This window comes from Macaca mulatta, chromosome 4 (assembly GCF_049350105.2).
Source record: "Macaca mulatta isolate MMU2019108-1 chromosome 4, T2T-MMU8v2.0, whole genome shotgun sequence".
In the NCBI taxonomy this organism is placed as follows: Eukaryota; Metazoa; Chordata; class Mammalia; order Primates; family Cercopithecidae; genus Macaca; species Macaca mulatta.
This window is the reverse complement of record NC_133409.1, coordinates 34,728,535-34,752,792: the sequence shown is the minus strand read 5'-3', so window position 1 is coordinate 34,752,792 and position 24,258 is coordinate 34,728,535. Positions and strand designations below refer to the sequence as shown.

The window sequence follows — 24,258 nt, the reverse complement described above, 5'->3', positions numbered from 1 at the left end:
TCGCTCAGTCACCTCGGATTATTCCCCACTGCTATGGAATATAGATGAAATACTTGCAAAGCACTGGATGTCCCTAAACATGTGGTAGAAATTTATCTATTTCTCTGGTGAATCTCCCTATCCTGCCTCCCCTTCCCCATCCTGCATGCTTCACAACACTTTGTGAACACACCTTGACCTAGCGTCAGCAGTCAGCCTTGGCTTCTTTTGTCCCCCCCCTTATGAAAAGCCCTGTTCTACCCACCCTAATTCAAGATATAGTGTGTTAGTACCTGATGTATGTTTACTAGCATTTTCTCTAGTTATAATAAGTGTTTAATACAGAAAGCTTATGGGAAAATCACATATGCCCATTACTTTAATTATGAAACTTTAATAGATTTTGGAAATATTTACAACTAAATATCCACTTAGCAATGAAGTATACTTATTTTTGCATTTATGATTTAATGCTTCATGTCATAAATAGGCACACACGTGTCCATCCTAACTGAATATAAACATCTGGGGGCTGGATTGTTGTATCTGATTCATCTATCCCTCTTAGAACTATTTGATTGAAGTGAATCAGTGACTCTGCAATATAACCCCACATATGACTTTGATGGTGGAACTGTAGATTGATAGGGAATTATTTTATTGGGGGCAGGTCTACTTGTCTACCTCAAAACACTGGAGGAGACCATTGCTGGTGCCTGGTACCTGCTCTTGGATGAGCCGAGGAGTCTCAGACAGGATCATTTTGTGCTTCTTGTTCACACGGAGATAGTAGAATTTCTGCTCTGGACTGAAACCTTTGAAGAAGTCTCTTTTTAAAATGTTTGATGGTGACTCTACTGAATTTCTTTTTATATTCCTCCAATACATGAATCTTCCCAATAGACTGCATAAAATACTGTAAAGGCAGTCTCTCTTGAAAGAAATGAAATTGTGAAGGGCTCTGCCTATTTCACTTTGTTTTCTCCAACTGATGTATTCATTTGCCCACCAGAGTTTTATTTTGATGATCTTTGCAAGGTTAAGACAAGCATTACTTTTGAGCCTGGCAGACATAGTAAGGAGAATTCTGATATATGTCTCATTTTTGTGACCCCAAATCTGGCTCTACTGCCTTGATTTGAATGCTTGATAATTTATAGTGATATAAATTTCCCAGAACATCACAGAGTATGATTTAAACTCAAACACTTGGAAGGTTATATTCACCTTCTGGAAAAAATTTTAAAACTACTTCAATAATATACCTTTGTCACACCAAGGCACTCTCTTCCTGCTTTTCTTCACTCTCATGCCAATTATGATTAAACCTTTTTTTTTTTTTTAATGAATGTATCTAATCTGCAGTGTTGAGAGGTATTCTCTGTATGTATAAAATGTGGTGACATGCTTAGAAGGATGATGGCTAGACAGAATTTTATTACGTTTATTGTTACTAATCTTAGTAGGAACGTGACATATCTGTATTAAAAATGTAACTTTCTTATTGGAAAAGGAAAACTATCTTATAGACTTTAAAAGAAAAATACAAAGATGAAACATAGTTACTGGGAAGACGGATTGATGGAAAATAATATATTTTTTACTCTCTGTAGTGGAATGTGATTTTTTTCACTGAAGTGTAGACAATCTTCTGAATTTTTGTTGTTTTGTTTGGTGGGGCGTGTTGGGGGGGTGGAATAGAAATTTTGAAGACGTTATTTATGAGTGATTCTTAAGGCTTTGGCATCAGTTCTTATAATAGTTATTTTGATAGAGCCCGGGACTGTGTGTTGAGGCAGTCTCTGAACAGGAGCAGTTTACACTGTAAGAAAGCGTTTTGGTGTCAGGATATGGAGTTTTCCTCAAATCTTACAGTCTTGGCACTGTAACCATTTGCCTGACCAGCTGTTGCCTAACCTTTGTTTCCTTAGCAGCTGTTTCTATGAAAAAAGATATTTGGACTAGATATAAACTCTGGACAACCTCAGCCCTATACTTTAAACTCTCTCTGTTTTAACATTTCAGAAGGCCAAGGTCCTTGTGATTATAGCTGTGTTCTTTGGGCCTTTGTAACAAACCAGCTAGCCAAATTATTAAATAGAATGAGGGAAAATAACCTTTCCAGCTATTTACGGAGCATGTTTCAGGAGCACAAACCATTTTGGTGCTAGGATATTATATAAAGAGATCTTTCTCAATTAGAGTAAGGTATGGGGCATTTAGGTGAAAAGCCTTTACAGTAACATCTACACAGTGATTCTCAATCTTTTCTGAAGGCACGAAATCAGTTGAAACTTACAGATCTTGGCTCCAAAAAAACATATAATGAATGATACTCAAAATTTTGGATGCAATTTACTTATTTTACTAGAATTTATTTTTGCATAAAGACTATATAACCAATGAAGAAAATACTTTATACCCAATGAGGTAGCTAAGTAAGATATACCAAAATTTGGCAGAGACAGAGTACGTTATTTCTTCATTTTAGCTTTCTATTAATTGTAAGATGAGTCAAGTTAATTGATTTTTGGGAAATAAGTCTTGCCACCATATCAAATAATCTGAATGATTTTACAGTACATACTAATTTTGAATATGTTAAAATCTGTTTCTTAAAATTGAGGGGATACAGTACAAAATGTGTTTACTTATAGCTCACTTATTTGCAAAAAATGATTATTTCCAGAAAACAAAAATCCCCAATGGTCATAATGGTCATATAAGAAACAAGGTAAATTCTTCCCCAAATAAATTTTAATAAAATTCTATTTTTCCACAAAATAATGTGTGTGTGAATATATATACACATATATACATATATATATACACACACACACCCCTACATGTATTTATTTAGTTTTATTTTTTGAGACAGGGTCTTCCTCTGTCACCCAGGCTGGAATGCAGTGGCTTGATCATGGCTCACTGCAGCCTCGACCTCCTGGGCTCAAGGGATCTTTTTCTCCCAGCCTCCTGAATAGCTGGGACTACAGGTGCATGCTACCTTGCCTGGCTAATATTTTTAATATATATAAAAAATACATATAATATATATTTAATATATTATATATTTGTATATATAGATAATATATAAATATATATTTATATATAATATTAAATATGTTATATATTTAATATTAAATATACTAAATATTTTATATTTACCAGTTATATATTATATATAACCATTATATACATTATATATAATGTATAATATATAATATATATATAATCCCAGCACTTTGGGAGATTGAGGCAGCTGGATTACATGAGGTCAGGAGTTTGAGAACAGCTTGGCCAACACAGCGAAACCTTGTCTCTACTAAAACTACAAAATACACATTATATATAATATATACATACATATATAATATATACAAAAAAAACAAAATATATACAAAAAATATATATTATATAATTATATATGTAGTATATATTTTTGTATATATTTGTATGTGTATATTATATATATACAAAAAATATATATTATATATTATATAATATATAGTATATATTTTTGTATATATTTGTATGCATATATTATATGCATACAAATATATATAATATATATATAAAATGTTTGAACTCAGGAGTTTGAGACCAGCCTGGACAACACAGCAAGACCTTGTCTCTATGTGTTGTCCAGGCTGGTCTCAAACTCCTGAGCTCAAACATTCCTCCTGCCTTGGCCTCTCAAAGTGCTGGGATTACAAGAGTGAGCCACTACACCTGGCTATATTTTTTTAATATATAATTTATTTTACTTTCATTTTGCTAACAATAATTCCTGAAAACCTTGGTTCCTAGAGGTCTGTAGTAGCAGAGGAAATTAGAATTCATATAACCTGCTGGATATGGTTGTTTCTGCCTGAAACCCTAGCTACTCAGGGAGGCTGAGGCAGGAGAATCACTTGAGCCCAGGAGTTCAAGACCAGCCTGAGAAACGGGCGAGGCCCTGTCTTTAAAAAAATAAAAATTAGATGGGCGTGGTGGCACATGTCTGCAGTGCCAGCTATTCAGGAGGCCGAAGTGGGAGGATCACTTGAGCCCAGGAGTTCAAGGTTACAATCAGCTGTGATTGTGCCACTGCACTCCAGCTTGGTGACAAGAGTGAGATCCTGTGTCAAAAAAAAAAGGAATTCGTGTAACTTGCTCTGCTAGACACAGATCGAGGCTGACTCATCTAGAATCTTCCCAAGGCCCTGAGTTGAAGTCATGTCAGGAGGCCAAGAATTGTTACTCTCCTGTTTGAGTAAAAGCAAATTTGGAAAAAGTTATATTCACCTTGATTTTTGCTGGCAGAGACATTAAGAAGTTGGCCCTTTCTGTGCCAGCATTCAATCGTGGCATTAAAAAAAATCTTGGCTAGTATTTGTTTCCAATCTCTGCTGACACAGTGGCTGCGTGCAAAACAACTCGGCATGTTCTGAGTCTTTAAGAATGAAAAGATTTAATCATCCAATTGACCAGAAAAAATTACTATTAGATAAGCCACCTCCCATGCCCATTAAATTCCTCTTTGAAATTATCTTGAGGGTGTGTTTTCCTTTTCTCTTTAAAACTAAACCTTTTCTGTGAAATAGTCACATATATCTAGACATACTCTAGAAAACTAATGAAGCTTTGTCATAAAAGAGAATACTTACATTTTTCTATTGTTTCTTAATACCCCATTTTAAGATGTTAGGAATTAAGGCCCAAGTTCTGATGATATTGATAACTTACATGGCCCTAAAATAGTTGTTCTTGCTACTAATTCGTGCACTTGTAGAGGGCAATGATCCATGATGATATGTGAATCTAATCTCTTCACTAGAAAAGCAAGTACACTAGTGAACATTTAAGATGCTTCATTTGTAAGTAGGGGACGAGGATTCCTGTTTTCCAGAAAAACTTTGCTTCACCATTTCTTCCCCTCCACCTTCAAGAAAGGAAGCAGAAAGCTTCACCATTTTTGATGACATTTCTAGGACTGAAAATTCCCCAATGGGCTCAGAATATAGAAATTATTATGTAATGACATTTGTGCAGTTTTATCAAGTATTTCGGTTAAAAAAAAAAAAAAAAAAGAATACTCCAGGGACTACTTTAACACATTGGAAGAACTGCCTTTATTTTAGAGTAGATAACCCCATTAATAAAAAAGGCCGGGTGCAGTGGCTCATGCCTGTAATCCCAGCACTTTGGGAGATTAAGGCAGCTGGATTACCTGAAGTCAGGAGTTTGAGAACAGCCTGGCCAACACAACGAAACCCTGTCTGTACTAAAAATACAAAATTAGCTGGGCGTGGTGGCACATGCCTGTAGTCCCAGGTACTCGGGAAGCTGAGGCAGGAGCATCACTTGAACCTAGGAGGCAGAGGTTGCAGTGAGCCTAGATTGCACCACTGCACTCCAGCCTGGGCAACAGAGCGAGACTCTGTTTAAAAAAAAAAAAAAAAAAAGAAGGAAACATGGCTTCCATTTTTCTTTTTCTCCAAGTCATGAATCAGTTCATCCCTTTCCTTAGATCTGCAGCTTCACCATTCTTCCCCACTCACAGTGGCTGCTTTTACATAACAAGCAGATAAGCATCCTTTGTAATCTACTGCAGGACAAGGATTTTTGTATTTGGCAAATCTAATATTGATACAATTGTAGACTTTTAAAATCGAAACTTATATTCATAAACAAAATTCTACTTTTCTAGTATGTATTAGCCTCCAGAATATACTTCATCTTCATACTTCTAGTTGCAAGCGTTTGCAACATATGTCTCCATTCTAGTTGTCAATGAAGAGAAAACCAAAAGAAAAGTTAGGGGCATGGCACTTTTTCTTGGATAATTTCCAGCTTAGGCTAGTTTTGATATGAAGGGCAAATTTCTCATGAAGTTAAATGAAATTGAATCTTCAGAGTCTGGCTCTTGCATAAGGCCTCATCTAAGGCTCCATAGCTAACAAATTCTATAAGCTTTGGGTTCCGCACATCTAATCTGCTTTTTTAAGAAAAAAATTCATAATCATAATGATCAGAGTACTTTTTTTCACTTCTGTCAGTGGAAACAATTTTAGATATGATGGCATAATGATGATGACCTTTTAGACTAGTATATATATTATGCCACACTACCCCAATAATTTGACATAAAAAACAAGTTTCAAAGTACCAGAAAAGAATTGAGTGTAAATCTCCATAGCATTGCATTTATATCAATATTCCATTTGATTAAGGACCTTAGGTTTGCTGTAGATTATTTAACTTTGTTATTCTTATGATTCTTTTCAGAAATAAAATGATGTCAATTCTAGGACTGCTGTAACCTTTATAATGCTTAAGAGCTCAGGCTCCAAGGTCACATAAACCCAGGTTTACATGTCCTGGTTCTGCCACCGACGAACCGGATGACCTCAAATTCCTCATCTCTAAAGTGAGCGTAATTCCAGTTTCTATCCCTGGTGGTGATTGTGATGATTAAATGATAGACTATGTGTACCATGTCTAGCGAAGAGTAAGGACTCAATATTAGCTATTGTTATTTATTGGTAATAAACTATTTGTAAGAAACATGTTTTCTATATGATTGCCAAAAAGCCTAAATTAACCTCTGGCAATAGCAGTTACAAATTATCCCAAGCACAGCTAGTATTTTCTCCCAGGAGGAGCAGTTAAGAAAATAACTTTGAGAATAATGTAGACATTTTTAGAGCTGTCCAGAGAAAGGGAAAAGGGTTATTTCTTGTTGTTCCAGAGGCAGAATTAATAACAATGAGTGTAATTCCCAAGGAAATAGTTTGAGATTCTTTATGTGGAATAATTTTCAGTTATAGTACCCTAACACAGAGGTAGCTAACTTTGTAAGCTGACAAGAACTATTCCTACAAGGTCGTGATAAAACATGAGGTAAGGGATGTTAAGAACCCTTCCTCCTCAGTAGTCAATGCTACTTCATACGTCTAGCCTTTACCACCTACGTGAAACTTTAACTTCACAGTTGATTAATTTATTCAAGTTCTTGTTATAATATTGAAAATTGGATTTAATTGTACCATTTGAAAGGTCATTTTCATATGGCTTTTGTCTCTGAAGATTTTCATCATCATATAGAGAGTGTGTGTACATATTCTCCTTCGTTAATTCTTTAAGAGAACTAGACCAGTTGAGGAAAAATTTGATAAATTGTATGTTGATTCCATTGCATGACATTCTTCTAATATAATTCCATGTTACAAAGAGGCTCCTAAATCAACAGATAAAAACCAGCTAATAAACTCTTTGCTACCACTAGCACTGAACTGAAGAAAAATTTTTTCATTGTTTTTGAACATGGATGTCAAATGTCAGAGACTGCAGGACCATCCTCACCCTATTTTTAACAAGCTATTTGGGTACATAAATTACCGCTTCCTTTTCCCTTCCTGTGTCATCTAGTACACCCCATTTAAAGAGAATGAATGAAATGAATGTTTAAACTGTCTTGATGTTGTTAATTACTTTGTAAGATGTTTCATAACAGGAAAGTGTTTGGCACGCACTTAATAGCTCGGAATATTAACATCTTCAAGGTCTTGAGGTTCTTGTGTGTGTGTTTAAAATGGTTGCGGAAAGGAGTAAAAAAGTGTGTGTGTTTTTTTTCATAATATTTGTCTCTGTAAAAGAGCGATAATGGTATAAGGGATGGATGTGAGCTAAACCTTAGTACAGTTTACAGTGTGAAATAAGAACAGGTTTTTTCTTCTTTTTTTTTTTTTTTTTTTAGACGGAGTCTCGTGCTGTCCCCCAGGCTGGAGTGCACCGCAACCTCCGCCTCCTGGGTTCAAGCAATTCTCCTGTCTCCGCCTCCTGAGTAGCTGGGATTACAGGTGCCCACCACCACACCACCCAGCTAATTTTTGTATTTTTAAGTAGAGATGGGGTTTCCCCATATTGGCCAGGCTGGTCCTGAACTCCTGACCTCAGATGATCCACTTACCTCAGCCTCCCAAAAAAGAACAGCTTTTTAAGGGACCATACTGGTAGTTAGGTTTGCTTCCTTGATGACATAGGAAAATTCTGAAAACCATTTTTAATCTACTTGAGCAGGTATCTGAGGCTATGCACACCAGGCCACAGTCCTACCAGTTTTCTGCCTGTGATAGGCAATACCCTTAGACCAGTAGCAACAGGGCTTGCTGGGAGGAAAGGAGAAGAAGCTAGGAGGATTTTCAGACATTTGAGAGCTAAATTAGAAGGATTCAAATTTTCTGTATGAAGCTATGTAAATCAATTTGTATCACATTTGGTTTTGTGCCGCACAGAAATTAAAAACCGGTTATTGCAAACTCAAATATTATTTTGACTTTGTAAAATAATTACATTCCAACCTGTACATTGTGATTTGTTATTAAACAAGTGAAAAGACCATAATTAGGCCGGGCGCGGTGGCTCACGCCTGTAATCCCAGCACTTTGGGAGGCCGAGGCGGGCGGATCACAAGGTCAGGAGATCGAGACCACGGTGAAATCCCGTCTCTACTAAAAATTACAAAAAATTAGCCGGGCGCGGTTGTGGGCGCCTGTAGTCCCAGCTACTCGGGAGGCTGAGGCAGAATGGCGTGAACCCGGGAGGCGGAGCTTGCAGTGAGCCGAGATCGTGCCACTGCACTCCAGCCTGGGCTGGGCGACAGAGCGAGACTCCGTCTCAAAAAAAAAAAAAAAAAAAAAAAAAAAAAAAAAAAAAAGACCATAATTAGGCAAAAATATAACTAAATAATTGTTTTGGCTATGACTGGACAAAATCTTCATCACAAACTGTCACGTGAGAGGCGCAGAGCCCATGTCTGTCAATGGGCATGGATGACATTGACACGCTAAAGACATAGCAAAGGAAAAAGGAGAAATAGAAAAAAAGGAAGATAATAAAAAGGGAGGTAGAGGGAAGTAAGGGGAGGAAAAAGGGTGGGGGGGAACAGAAAAGAATTTCCAAATGATAATGTAGAGATTGCCATCAGTAATTGTGTAAGATAGTGATTCCCATATGTTTGCATTTCAGAGTAGCTACATAAAAAACGGGGTGGGGGTGGATAAGCTGGGTATTAACGTTTTTTTCCATGTAAGGACATTAAAAAGACAAACACATTTTTTCTAATTTACTTTAATTTTTGCCTCCCTCTCTCTATAGTTTTCATTTTGCCTGAACTGGTGAACATTTCATCATAGGTTAGCACTGGTATGTGCATGGGAACCACTTATCTAATATTACCAATTTTAATATAAAAATTTAGTAGAGTTGGCTGGGCATGGTGGCTCACGCCTGTAATCCCAGCACTTTGGGAGGCCGAGGTTGGCAGATCACCTGAGGTCTGGAGTTCAAGACCAGCCTGACCAACATGGAGAAACCCACTCTCTACTAAAAATACAAAATTAGCTGGCGTCGTGGGAGGTGCCTGTAATCCCAGCTACTTGAGAGGCTGAGGCAGGAGAATCACTTGAACTTGGGAGATGGAGATTGTGGCGAGCCGAGATCGCGCCATTGCACTCCAGCCTGGGCAATAAGAGCAAAACTCTGTCTCAAAAAAAAAAAAAAAAAAAAAATATATATATATATATATACACACACACACACACACACATATTTAAATATAAATTTAGTAGAGAGATATATATATATTTAGTAGAGTTTTAAAGGATACTTTCAATTCATTCAGTTTTTCCTCCATTCAGTGTTTCCTGAAGGCTCAGTAGGTATAAAATTTAAGTTAGCTGTCAGATGAAGAGAAAGGAGTGATAGTGGGACCTGAAAAGATTGTGTCTAGCAGATGGAAAGACTTGTATGAATAAGGTAGCAGGAATGCCCAGTGATCTGCTCAAAAGCCTGGAACTGGCTCTCTTAGCAGTGGGGAGCCAATGAAGGTTTTTAAGCAAGGAGAGGGATCATGAGGGCTATGCCAGGGTGTGATCATAATGTTAAAGCAATTTAAAGGAAGTGACAAGGAGATGAGCTAAAAGGGCTATTGTAAGATTGGAGCTAAGACTGCATTATAGGATCTAGAGGTGGTTGAGGTCATGGGGATAAAAAGGAGATAGCAAGTAAAGTCCTGTGGAAGTGGAAATGGGAAGGCTGAGCAACAATGCAGTGGGGAGGGTGGAAGATATAAATTCTTTTTAAGGAAGACTTTTGTAAATTATAAGAGGATTCAAAAATAAATTTCAGATACTTCTAGAGTATGTAAGGAGGAAGAAATGATTTTTCATGACTGTTTTAAATAATGAAAAGGTATAAGCAATAAGTTTATGTAATGATGGAATTGAAAGCTTGTTCACGGGGAATTCTAGATAGTTGGATGAATCATAAAAATCTAAAAAAATCTTCAGACTACTGGGTATGTCAAAGAGAGTAGAAGCTGGGCGTGGTGGCTCATGCCTGTAATCTCAATATTTTGGGAGCCTGAGCCAAGAGGATTGCTTGAGCCCAGGAGTTCAAGACCAGCCTGGGCAACACAGTGAGATCCCCCCTCTCCACAAAGCATAAAAAAATTAGCTGGGTGTGGTAGTGCATGCCTGTGGTCCTAGCTATTGGGGAGGCTGAGGCTAGAGGATTTCTTGAGCCTGGGAGGTTGAGGCTGCAGTGAGTTACGATCACCGCTGTACTCCAGCCTGGGTGACAGAGTGAGACCCTGATTCAAAAACAAACTAAAAATGTGATTTTTTTTTTTTTTGGAGGGGGTATGGGGAGAAAGAACAGAGTTGTCTTTTGTGTTTATGATAACTTTTGAACTTGTTTCTTAATCTGCAAAACAAAGAACAGCATACTGGTGATTAAAAAAAAAAAAAAAAAAAAAAAGAAAGAAAAAAGAACGTAGCCTAGAATTCTGTTCAAATCCAGCTTCTGGCACTAGCCACTGTGTTATCTTAGTGAAGTTACTTAACTTGTCCCTCAGCCTTACTTTCCTTGTATTATGTATAACACAGATGATAGTGATACCTATCTTGTAGGGTGTGTGTGTGTGTGTGTGTGTGTGTGTGTGTGTGTGTGTGTGAGAGAGAGAGAGAATTGAATGGAATCAGATAATACATGTGAAACACCCGTCCATGAGAGCTTGGCATATAGTAGGTGCTCAACAAACGGCAGGGACTTCTTTTGTTCCCAGCAATAACACTTAACAGTGCATTGGTAGGTCTATCCCTTTTGGGTACTGAACAATATTTTGATAAGATGTATATTTGAGATTGGCTTTATGTGAAAGAAGACGACATTCCAGGACACACAGTAATTTTTATGAGGGCATTTTCAACTGGGCACAAGGATCAAGCCTTTCTCGTCGTCTGGATTGCACAGTTGTGCCGCAGGTTCGTTGTTTTTTACTGTGGCTAATTTTAACGCTGAACATGAAGGGGTTAAGAAATGCCTTTAACTCATGTTACATTAAGCAGCAGAAATTATCAGATAGAGGAATTGGGGAGGGGGAAGAAAAGGCTCGGTAGTAACTTATGGCTTCCTAAGCAAGATGGCTTGTAGTTACAGTTTTGAGTTGAATATACGTTCTGGCAGTTTAATCTGATCAGACTAACTTGGGGGTAGGTGCAACCCGTCGCTTCCACCCTTCGCCTCCTTTAACCAAAGCCGCCCAGAGTGCAATTGCCCAGAGTTTAAACAATGCTGTGAGTTGCAGCTTCTAATTGGAGAGGCAGGAAGCCCTTCCCTGGACAGACCCCGCCCCTCCCCGTGCTAATCACCAGTCTGCGGGGAGGAGGTGGCCAATGCTAATGAGCGAGTTGCCAGGCGAGACAGGAACTTCTTTCCCCTTCTCTGTGTCAGGATCGCAGAAATTATGCCCCTTCTCTCACCATGAGCTGGCTCTCCAGTTCCCAGGGAGTGGTGCTAACAGCCTACCACCCCAGCGGCAAGGACCAGGCCGTGGGGGACAGCCATGCAAAGGGAGGGGAAGAAGCCACCTCGAGGTAAGCCTTTGGAAGCTGAAAACAAAACCAAACCCTCTTACCTGCTCCAGGGAAAAAGTGACAGGGAAGTTGGCGTGGGGAGAAGGGAATTCCATCTGCACGTCGAGCCTAAGCTCATGCAGAAGCAGTAGCAACGTTTGGCGTGATTTTTATGTACTTTTCATCTCACCTAGTCCAAGTCTGAAATAACCCATATGATGACTGGTGAAGACGGACAAGAAGGAACTGGGGAGAGGACTGTATGGGCTGTCAGACTAGGTGTTTAGCAGGTGCATTTGCACATGCTGAAAGATCAAATAGGTGTATCTGAAACACTTCCTTTCCTATGAAATGGAATTCTTGAATGGGCTCAAGGCACTGCCACTGGAACTGTTCGCTGGGAAAGTCTGCCAAAAAGCAGGGAGGCTGTTCACTGTACTGTACAAGCTGTTGTTGTTAGAGTGTTTTTTTTTCCCCCTCTCTTTGCTGAAAGCAAACCTCTTAGGCAAAAAGCCCAAGACACTGGCCTGTGGCAATATGTTTCACATTCTTTTGTGTATGTGGATTTTTTTCCCCCCAGGCTTTCAGAAAGGAGTTTTTGTCAGGAGATAGCACTCTGCTGCTGGAATGAAATGTGGTTAATGTTAAATCACTTTATAGGCAGAGAGGGCAAATGTTCTATAGACCACTGAGGCACAAAGGGTACCTTTCTCCCTGTCTGTGTACTTTGTTCTTGTTCCATTTTCTAAGAGCTTTTTTTTTTCTTTCTCTCCTTAATGACCTTCTCACTAGCTGAACATTTTTACCTCCATCAAGATATAAATCATAAATATTGGCCTAGAAGATTGCAAGAAGCAAATACTAACCTAATAGCTTAGAACACTAAATTAGTTATCAGTAAGCACATTTCCTCCTCAATGCTTAATGTGATAATAAAACCTTCTTTGTTCTTATGTGACTTATGCCTGTGCCTTAAGCTGAAATAATGCTGCCTTTCATTTGTTTTAAAATCCCCAAATATGAGGGAGGGAGAAAAATCAAAGGAATGGCTGTAATACTTGGTGTTAGACTCCCAGCTGACCGGAACTGTTTCTCACATAGCATCCACAGTATGTATTTCATTGAATGAATTCATTTCCAAAGATGAAAAAGATTTGCTGCTTGTGCCTTAGCTGTGTTACCATTTCATTTTCCATCATTTTAAATGACTTAATGTTAAATCATTAAATCAAGAGATCTTGAGGTGTTTTCATCCATTTTTCTGTAATGTATTAGTAATTGTTAAGCATTAAGCAGCCTGCAACACCAACCCCATACCCAACCATAACTTGGATTCCACATGTCAGTCAAAATTGCCAAAATTATACAAGCACAGCACATTCTCCAATGACTTTAGGCTGGGATGGCCTAAGGATATGAGCAGAATCTTGGATCTCGATTGTGAGAATGGAAAGGACCTTAAGGACTGTGAGTCCAAACCTCTCATTTTCACATAGGACTCAAACCCCAGGGATTAGTTAAGTTTTTGGAAGGTCTGAAGTTCTAGGCCTTTGTCTGGGGCTGCATCTCCAGTTCTGGATACTCATTATTCCGTGTTTGCAGTGTGGGTGGCCCATACTTGAGTGGGTTGAGAGAACAAGAGAGGATCAGACCATTCTCTGCCTAGGCTGAAGCAGAACCAAGAGGCACTAAGGTGGCAGGGTGGGCAGCTGCCCACACAGCAGGTGCCCTCTGTAGGGCCACAGCTCCAGGTGGGCATCTTTGTTGGCTGCCATGTAGCCTGCCCACACCAGACCCAGCTTCCCACCACTGAATTAGTTCTAGGGATTGTTCCTGATATTGACCGGAGAAGATGGGAGCCTGGTTTCAGGGCAGGGAGGAAGGAGGAAGGAGGGAGGAGAGCTAGTCTTCACTGGCTTTTACCCTTAAGGAAGGGGTAACGAATCAGATAAACTTATTGTTGTTTTGGGAGACTGCCCTGTTTATCCTAGGAGAATTGAGATACTGTAATTGATATGGGGGAGGGGATGAATAGAAGGAAGGAGGATTTGAAGGTGGGATGGGGTCAGTGGTGACCACCTAAGAATGGTGATGGTGGTTTGGGGTGGGGGTGAACTGGACTTTGGCTTTGGCTGGGTTGGTCAGGTGATGTTTTATTTTTTTTTATTTATTTTTATTTTTTTTTTTGAGACGGAGTCTTGCTCTGTCACCCAAGCTAGAGTGCAGTGGCGCAATCCTGGCTCACTGCAAGCTCCGCCTCCCGGGTTCACGCCATTCTCCTGCCCCAGCCTCCCGAGTAGCTGGGACCACAGGCGCCCACCACCTCGCCCGGCTCATTTTTTGTATTTTTAGTAGAGACAGGGTTTCACCGTGGTCTCGATCTCCTGACCTTGTGATTCGCCCGCCTCGGCCTCCCAAAGTGCTGGGATTACAGGCGTGAGCCACCGCGCCCGGCCAGGTGATGTTTTAAGCACTGGGAAGCTGCTCCAAGGTGCAAGGTTGATGGTCGATGCCTATTTAAAGAAGTTCTCCAAAAAGTAAAAACAAAACAAAACTCTTAAAAAGAGGCTACATTAGGCTGGGTGTGATGGCTCACACTTGCCGTCTCAGCACGTTGGAAAGCTGAGGTGAGTGGATTGCTTGAGTTCAGGAATTAGAGACCAGCCTGGGCAAAAACAAGACCCCCCCCAAATTCCCTACCAAAAACAAAACAAAACAAAACAAAACAAAAAATCCCCACACACAAACTAGGCATGGTAGCGCATGCCTGTGGTCCCAGCTACTCAGGAGGCTGATGTGGGAGGATCACTTGAGGCTGTGGGGGCAGAGATTGCAGTGAGCCGAGATCACGCCACTGCACTCCAGCCTGGGTGAGGGAGCGAGACCCTGGCTCAAAGAAAAATAATAAATAAAATAAAAATAAAAGCTAAATTAAATTCTGCATTTCCTCCTACCCATTTAAAAGTTAGAGAGCATGGAAGTATAACTTTTCTTATCACAATATTTTGTCTGTAAATAATATGTTCTTTGAAATATTTAATCCAATATTTAGTTTCATGAGATGAATTCATGCCTTTATAATGCTGTTTATACATATGTATATGACTTAGCGTATGACTTAGCGTATTTATTGAAAAGTATTTCTTTTTTTTTTTTGAGATGGAGTTTTGCTCTTGTTGCCCAGGCTGGAGCACAATGGCACGATCTTGGCTCACTGCAACCTCTGCCTCCCAGGTTCAAGCTATTCTTCTGCCTCAGTCTCCAGAGTAGCTGGGACTACAGGCATGCACCTGTAGCTACCTAATTCCTTAGCTACCTAAATGGACTGATGAGTGAGATATTTTTATGCCTTCTCTGAATAAATATACGGCATTCATCACGTAAGGTCTTGTTGACCCAACTTGCCATTGGTATTGGGTAGGCATTCATCACGTAAGGTCTTGTTGACCCAACTTGCCATTGGTATTGGGTAGGCAGAACCAAGAGGCGCTACACAGGGGTGACATAAACCCAGAAACCCTGGACTCTGGGGCCAACCTGTCTGGGGTCACATCCCAACTCTCTCATTCATTAGCAGTGTGACCTTGGAGGAGTTCTCTCTCTACCTGTAAATTGAGCTTCATAATATTACTCACCTCATTAAGACAGCTGAGTGGGATGAACTCTGTCAAGCCCATAGAAGAGTGTCTGGTTTGTAGCTAGCTGCTTTTTCTTTAATACTAGGTAAAGAAAAGGAAAGAAAGTATTGAGTGCTAATTTTGCATTTTTTTTTTTTTAAGTAGAGTCGGGGTTTCTCCATGTTTGTCAGGCTGATCTCGAACTCTCGACTTCAGGTGATCTGCCTGCCTTAGCCTCCCAAAGTGCTAGGATTTCAGGCACGAGCCACTCTGCCCAGCCTGAAAGTGTTTGAGTTTTAGCCTAGCCATACCAAGTCTTTTTTTTGTTTTGAGACAGAATCTCACTGTGTCACCCAGGGTGGAATGCAGTGGCGTGATCTGGGCTCACTGCAACCTCCGTCTCCCAGGTTCAAGTGATTCTCCTGCTTCAGCCTCCCAAGCATCTGGGATTACAGGCAAGTGCCACCACCCCTGGCTAATTTTTGTATTTTTAGTAGAGACGGGGTTTCACCATGTTGACCAGGCAGGTCTCGAACTCCTGATCTCAGATGATCTGCCCACCTTGTCCTCCCAAAGTGCTGAGACTACAGGCATGAGCCACTGCACCCGGCTCCAAGTCCTTTTTTATTACCATTTGGTCTTTTGAAAAGCTGGGATAGTAGGGAATTAATATTTTTGGAAGTAATTTGTTAGCTAAAATTTTCTTCATTCCATTATCTCTCTTTATCAGAAAACATTTATTGAATGTCAGATTAAGGAATTCCTCCCACTCCTGGTTACAGCCTCTCCCTTTATAGAGTTCTGTTTTTCTTTTGTATGTTTCCTCATCAAAACATGAGGATTTGAAGAAATATGTTAACATTAGTTGTTATGGCTGACTTGTACACAGTTGAATGTTTCCAAAGGAAACCACTTTTTTATGAGTAGCTATATTTATAAGACTTTGTTTACTTGTTTTTCAAGCAGGCTTCTTAATATTTACTTTAGAAAAGAATTTTTTTCAAAGAATATTGCATTTTGTCTATTCTTACTGTTCTCCTTTGACTTTCCCATTTTAAGAGAAATGGTTGTTTACTTTGTATATTTTTTACTAATATTTTAATATGAACATCAACCTTTTTTATTGGGCCTTTTAACTCCTTAGCTACCTAAATGGACTGATGAGTGAGATATTTTTATGCCTTCTCTGAATAAATATACGGCATTCATCACGTAAGGTCTTGTTGACCCAACTTGCCATTGGTATTGGGTAGGCATTCATCACGTAAGGTCTTGTTGACCCAACTTGCCATTGGTATTGGGTAGGCATTCATCACGTAAGGTCTTGTTGACCCAACTTGCCATTGGTATTGGGTAGGCAGAACCAAGAGGCACTACACAGGGGTGACATAAACCCAGAAACCCTGGACTCTGGGGCCAACCTGTCTGGGGTCACATCCCAACTCTCTCATTCATTAGCAGTGTGACCTTGGAGGAGTTCTCTCTCTACCTGTAAATTGAACTTCATAATATTACTCACCTCATTAAGACAGCTGAGTGGGATGAACTCTGTCAAGCCCATAGAAGAGTGTCTGGTTTGTAGCTAGCTGCTTTTTCTTTAATACTAGGTAAAGAAAAGGAAAGAAAGGATTGAGTTTTGCAGGATATGGAATATTCTCCCTTGTTTCAGAAGCGTTTTTCTGAATATCATTTTGTCATGTGTTAAGAAACCTGGGCATGATCCATATGCTTAAAAAATGACGTATTTGAGAATGAACCATAATGTAAAAGTTTAGGCCTTTCAAGTTTGAAAGACCTTGGAAATATCATCTTGATCCATAGCACCATTTATGATTTGAACTGGTAGTGATTGCCTATACTAGGCCTTTCTTGGGGGTATTGATGGGCATTGAGGTCTGCAAATATTGACTCTATGGTAAGATAGAATGTGGGTGGATCCTCTTTTGGCAGCTGGACTCACTCCTGTCTCCATGCTTTCTTCCTGTTCTTAAAACTACTACTGCCCAGTATGCCAAATGTAAGAGGGCTATCATCTTGATAAGCTTATCTCAGTTCTTGACTTGTTCATGTCTCACCCATTCCTTGGTTCTGCAAGCATAATCATTCAGTCATTCCACATATGAGAGCTCTCTCTTACTGTGTATCACGCAGTTGTTTAAATACTGGGGTTCTAATGGGGGGAAATAAACTAGACAAACACCTGGGTGCAGGGAGGGTAGCCTGGAGGGAAAAAAGACCTGAGCAGGTGACAGGTGAGCCCCAAAATATCTGGCGGCAAAAATCAGAAGAAGAAGAGCTTTTAAGGCAGGTAGTGGGTAGGGAGTGTAGAAGCCTTAAGCCTAGATAGAGTAAATCTGAAACCAAGTACCCAGAGAGCAAAGAGCCCTGCGTGGCTGCAGGGGTCAGGGTAAGGAAGAGGGAGGAAGAAGAAAGCAAGGTGTGAGTTGATAACCTTATAGAACATTTGAGGACTTGGGTTTTTGCTGAAAGAAAGATGGGAAGCCGTTGAGGGAGTGGGTTTTGAGCAGTGGAGGAAGAGAGCACATTTAAAAGGTCCCTGGGGCTGTTATATTGATTATGGAGTGTAGAAGCAGTGGTACTGCTCAAGAAGTTAAGGTAGTGGTGGTTTGGGCCAGGGTTTCAGTTGTTTTAGTAATTAATGGGGTGAGCAGCGGAGTCTTTTGACGTTAGAGCCTGTAGGAGATGGACAAATGAGAATACCTGAAGATTGTTGCAAGGTTTTTGCCCTAAGAAACTTGTAATGTTAAAGTGATCATTAATTTAGATAGGGAAGACTTGCAGAGGGGTATAAGGGGGCTGGGGTAAATTGAGCAAGACATGAAGCTCAGTTTTTTGTTTTTGTTTTTGTTTGTTTTTTTCCAATACTGAGTCTCGCTGTGTCACCCAGGTTGGAGTGCAATGGGTGATCTTGGCACATTGCAGCCTCCACCTCCCAGGTTCAAGTGATTTTCGTGTCTCAGGTTCCCCAGTAGCTGGGATTACAGGTGCCTGCTGCCATGCCTGGCTAATTTTTGAATTTTTAGTGAAGATGGGGTTTCACCGTGTTGGCCAGGCTGGTCTTGAACTCCTGACCTCAAGTGATCTGCCTGCGTCGTCCTCCCAAAGTGCTAGGATTATAGGTGTGAGCCATCATGCCTGGCCTGAAGCTCAGTTTTGAGAAACATCTTTTTGAGATAAACATTAAAAGAGAAACATGGCTGGCTGTCTTGATTAGTTCAGTGTTTTTACATGAATCTTCACAGGATTTTAAAAACCTATGTAGTATACCATTAAAAAAGTTTCCGCATTCTGAATTTGTATATTACCTGATGGGGTGTGTGTGTGTGTGTGTATATATATATATTTTTGTTGTTGTTGTTGTTGTTGGAAAAAAGGAATGGTAATGAGTTTTTATAATGCAATTATGTAATATGTAAATTTTATTTTTTCTAACTTTAGCTTCTAAAGGGTATTTCCTCATTCTAATTTCATAGAATTTAGTGACTAAATGGATTTAAACCTGTCCACGGGGATAATTGTTTTCCAGATCAATCTCTTCTTCAATTTCGTGACATAAGGGTCCTTTGTAAAGACATTTTCTTCACTGTAGTTTAAAAGCCCTATCCATAGTTTCTTCTTGAATTGTTAGAGGTTGCACCCAGTGTCCAACTGGGGAGGTCTTACGTTCATTGACAGACATGTGATATTTGCCTTTTGATTCCTCTCATTGATGAGACCTGTGGTTTTTGTGGGCCTATTAAAGTTATAATATCTTCATAGAACTTTTAATTAAGTTTATGCCTTTCAAATATAAGGATTTAGAAATTATCAGAACCATCCCCACCCACCCCCTCCTAGAGAAACTTGCTGAACATTTGCCTTGTTGTCCACAGCACATTTATTACTTCTGCATTGTATAATTGCACTGTGCTCCCTTGTCTCTTCTAAGGGGGGCTTGCTCTCATATTTTATGAATTTCCTAATATTTTGAGTTCTAGTATTTATCATACTTCTACAAGTGTTGAAGCAATAAAGACTCATAACAATTGATGCATTTAATGATGCACATGATTGCCACTGGACTGCATGGGTGTTAGGCTTAAATCACTTTTGATAAATGGACGTATTGCCAGAACAAATTATCTGTTTCACTCTTCTTTTTTAATTCCCCGCTGGCTGTAAACATCTGTCTCATGAATTAGAAAGAGAACCCAGCACCCTAGAGGCCAAGACTGCCCCTGGCCACAGGGTCAGTTCTCTCTCTACTCCTTACTCATGAATCTGTAAGGTCCACGCCCTGTGGCTGTCTTCTTTCTCCTGCCTCCCTTTCTTCTTCCTCCTGCCTCTTCTTCTTCTTTTGTTTGTTTTGGAGATGGAATCTCTGTTGCCAGGCTGGAGTGCATGGCGCAATCTCGGCTCACTGCAACCTCTGTCTCCTGGGTTGAAGCAATTCTCCTGACTCAGCTTCCCGAGTAGCTGGGATTACAGGCATGCACCACCACACCTGTCTATTTTTTGTATTTTTATTAGAGACAAGGTTTTGCCATGGTGGCCAGGCTGGTCTCGAACTCCTGACCTCAGGTGATCCGCCCGCCTAGGCCTCCCAAAGTGCTGGGATTACAGCTGTGAGCCACTGTGCCCGGCCCTGCTGCCTCTTCTTGATTCTGCTCTGTCCAAAAGCCCTGAGAAGGCTGTCTCGTCGTCGTAGTGGTGTCACTGTGACGAGGCCCGTAGGCGGTGGGTCTCAGTGGGAGTCGTTAACAGCATGGATCACCCCATAGGTTTGGGGTTGCTAGACCAGGTATGACAACAATCCTCTCCTGAACCCTGCTCTAGGTACCCTCTGTCCTGTGCCCACCCTTTCATTTCGTACGAATACTTTGAGAAAGATGGTTTGTTCTAAATGTTTTATTTAGTTGGTATTTAATGGGCTTTTTATTTTCTTTTGATTAAAAAGGGATACAGAATAAGAAATCTCATTATTTGAGGAGAGTGGGGATGAGTCAGGGTATTGGGCATGGATTAGGGCAGGAGGAGCAGAAGGGATGTCTAGATCTTTCTAAAGGCACATTCTTTTGACTTCCATGTTTGTTGCTGTGAGCTGGCCAAGTTTATCCTTTTTTTGCAAGAAATAAACAGGAAACGTGGAGACCTGTGTGACCAGTTACTACCTGTGGTTTTTTCCCATACTCAAGTCCACTAAGTATCTGAATTTCTGTGTTGAAAAAGAGTATGGCACCTCATCTCCTTTTCATATGCATTTGGTAGAAGCTTTTTGGCTGTAAAGAATAATGAGGTTTCCTGATGGGAAATGAGGTTTATTACAGGGATCTGGGTCATAGGAAAAGGAGGCATCTCTTCTTCCCTTAGCAACTGATCATGTGTGGACACTCGTGGCGTTTCTGCTCTCTTGGAGACTCTCGATCCTTTGCTAACCACTGGTTTTCTAATTTCATCATTTCAGTTTGAGCTTTTGGCTCCTGGTGGATGCCCAGCCTGGTTACCTCCTGAGTTATCTTACATTTCATAGCTAACTGACCCATCTCTTTATTTCCTAATTTCGCTTTTTTTTTTTTTTTTTTTTTTTTTTTTAAGATGGAGTCTCGCTCTGTCGTCCAGGTTGGAGTGCAGTGGCACGATCTCGGCTCACTGCAACCTCCGCCTCCCGGGTTTAAGTGATTCTCCTGCCTCAGCCTCCCAAGTAGCTGAGATTACAGGCGCCCGCCACTACGCCTGGCTAATTTTTGTATTTTTAGTAGAGATGGGGTTTCACCATGTTAGTCAGGCTGGTCTCGAACTCCTGACCTCTCGATCTGCCTGCCTCGGCCTCCCAAAGTGCAGGGATTACAGGCATGAGCCACCGTGCCCAGCCTTAATTTCACATTTTTAAAAGGAGATCAGATTTGTCCAGTTAATCTTTGTGAACAGGCCATAGTACATCCCCAGGCAGCTTATGATTTGGCTTGTTCTGGATCTTTTTAGAAAAGCAGAGTCTGTGGATAGGGAGATCCCTGGACAAAGGATGTGGCATCTTTGCTAAGATATTTAGGACATAACACATTTATCTGGTTCCTCATTTATGAAATCATATCGTGTAATGATGTCCTGCCTGCTTCACAAAGTTAATCATAAAGATCAAATGTGTAGCGTTTGAGAAAGTTAAAAAATTATACTGATGAATATTATTACTAAATCCTTTTCCATACAGTATCTTACAATTTCCCCAGACATTTCACTTCATTTCACTTAACCAGAGTTGTCATACTAAACTTCTGAGTTTAATTTGAGTTTTACTTTTCGCTATATACTCAGATGTAAGTTCATCGAGGGTGGGAAACTGCCTGTCTTTTTTTTTTTTTTTTTTTAAGGGAGGAGTGTTCCTTTATACCTAAGCCTTGGCAAAGTGCTTAGTCCACTTTAGGCAGTTACTAAAAGATTGAATGAATGAACGAGTGAGCGGGATGAGGTGTAGTGATTGCATACACAGATTTTGGAGCTAGATTGCCAGGGCTGAAGTCCTACTTTCTTTCATGTAGTAGCTTGTGACTCTGGGTTAGTTATTTAATGTTTCAGGGCCTCAAGTTTTTTGTTTCCTTCTGCACACTGGGAATAATAATACCTAACTCAAGAGTTATTTTAAGGATTGACTGAGTCAAATATGTAACATACTTACATGAGTGCTTGACGTAAAGTACATGTTTTTGATGATGATAAAGGGCAGACTGTTACCTGTTGGTGAATTAATTTGGAAATAGTATAGGAAAGCATCGTTGTGATTAATTTGTAAGTCATTTGGGAAATGAATGTTTGTTTCTAATGCATATGCAGTATAACACCTTTATTTTAAAACTAATAGTGGGATGAGTTATATAAATAGCTCATATTATTTGAATACTACATTTAATATCCAAAAAGGACTTTAAGTGTTTAAACGTGTCGAACTCTTGTTAGGCCCGGGTGACTGTTTTGAATAGCTTTAATGCTTCAGTTTGGGTAGCTATAAAGTTGCAGAGTGTTTGTTGCTCTTAATAAGATGGAAAATCATCTAGTGTAGAGCAAGGAAAAGTTATTTGCACATGTTCCTCAAAGAGCAAATTGACTTTAGGTTATATGAATACTTGCAGGTAAAAGTACCAATGTATTGTTGTAGCTAAAGGGTTTGAGAAAAGAATAATTGTTATACTTTTGTGCCCTTAAAATTTATTTATATAAAACAGCTGTTTTTGATTAGGCTGTTCTCATAACCAAGAAGTGATGTTTCATGGGGCAGAGTTCAGCTGAATGTATATCTGTGGCACAGATCTGGGGGATGTGTTCCCTTCACCTAGTTCTTCTTGAGCTCCGTGCCCCATCTCCTTCCCATTTAATGCAAAAATTTGAAAACTGTCCTGTTTTTCTCCTCATCTATAGAATACATAATAAACTTGCGTACATGCTCCAGGCCGTAGGCTAGGAAACTATGTCCTCCTAGTAAGTTCTCCAGTTTCTCCCTACACCTACATTTCAAGTTCTTATCAGCACTGTAGTTCCTGCTTACAAAAGGCTCGTAAGAGCAGGCTGCTTTGCTTCCACCTCTAAGAGACTGGGACTTTTTTGGTGGGTGTGGACATAATTAGCGAAAGGATGAACTGGGGGGGAGGATAGAGCTGTATGCAATTAGAAATTTAGCAGCCATTTTTCATAGGGAAAAAATAGCAAAAATGATATTTAAATTCCATGGAGATATTCATTCTATAATTCTACCATATTATGGATTAATTTCTTTTTACTAGCCAGAAAACTTAAAACAGCGTTTATTTGTAGCACCATTACTGTAGGAAAAGTTCCCAACTACAGGTTTAGAAATAAACTTTTCCAACCCAAATAAAGTCTTCAGCTAAGTTGGGGGTTTCTGTTCAATGTTTCTTTGTTGCGTCTCCAGACTTTTGTGATCTGAGAAGTAAAAGTTCTGATTTTTTTCTGCTTCTAGTTTTATCTTACTTTAGTACAATGTCCTGCCCCAGGCACATGGGAGCTTTGTATACTCCAATAAATATGCCTTTCTTTGTCTCCTAAACATGTGCCTGTCTTCTGTTAGGGATTATGTACTTGTCTACATTTGTCATTGATTTGGGACTATTTAGGAAGGTGGAAAATGGCATGCATTCTTGTGACTTTAGATGAATCAGATTATAGCTGTATAATGTAATTAATGTAGTAAAGTAAGAAGAAGTGCTTTGGCTGGGTGTGGTGGCTCATGCCTGTAAATCCCAGCACTTTGGGAGGCCGAGGCTGGTGGATCGCAAGGTCAGGAGTTCAAGACCAGCCTGGCCAATATGGTGAAACTCTGTCTCTACTAAAAATACAGGAATTAGCTGGGCGTTAGGCTGGGTGCGTGGCTCATGTCTGTAATCCCAGCACTCTGGGATGCCAAGGCGGGGTGGGTCATCTGAGGTCAGTGGTTCAAGACCAGCCTGGCCAACATGGCGAAAGCCCGTCTCTACTAAAAATAAAAAAAATTAGTCTGGCGTGGTGGTACATGCCTGTAATCCCAGCTACTCGGGAGGCTGAGGTGGGAGAATTGCTTGAACCCATTGGGCGGAGGTTGCAGTGAGCTGAGATTGTGCCATTGCACTCCAGCTTGGGCGACAAGAGCAAAACTTCATCTCAAAAAAAAAAAAAAAAAAGCTGGACATGGTGGTACGTGCTACTCGGGAGGCTGAGGCAGGAGAATCGCTTGAACCCAGGAAACGGAGGTTGCAGTTAGCCAAGATCGCGTTACT

The 24,258-nt window shown here is 40.1% G+C and overlaps 1 protein-coding gene across 3 annotated transcripts in view; it reads left to right on the top strand.

The window, feature by feature from the left end:
• The window catches only part of ARHGAP18 (Rho GTPase activating protein 18), a 195,723-nt gene that overhangs the window by 45,772 nt on the left and 125,693 nt on the right, over nt 1-24,258 (top strand). Inside the window, exons 1-2 of one of the 3 annotated variants that reach the window (XM_078001190.1) lie at nt 11,702-11,900; nt 15,834-15,951. The exons of 1 other annotated variant lie outside the window; for it this stretch is intronic. Coding sequence is in view for 1 of the 2 variants with exons in the window: in XM_001105288.5 (XP_001105288.4) it covers nt 11,788-11,900 (113 nt within the window). In the remaining variant the exon portion in view is untranslated. Of the gene's footprint in view, nt 1-11,701; nt 11,901-15,833; nt 15,952-24,258 lie in introns of those variants that run through there. One more of the 3 variants, XM_001105288.5, reaches the window with a different exon arrangement.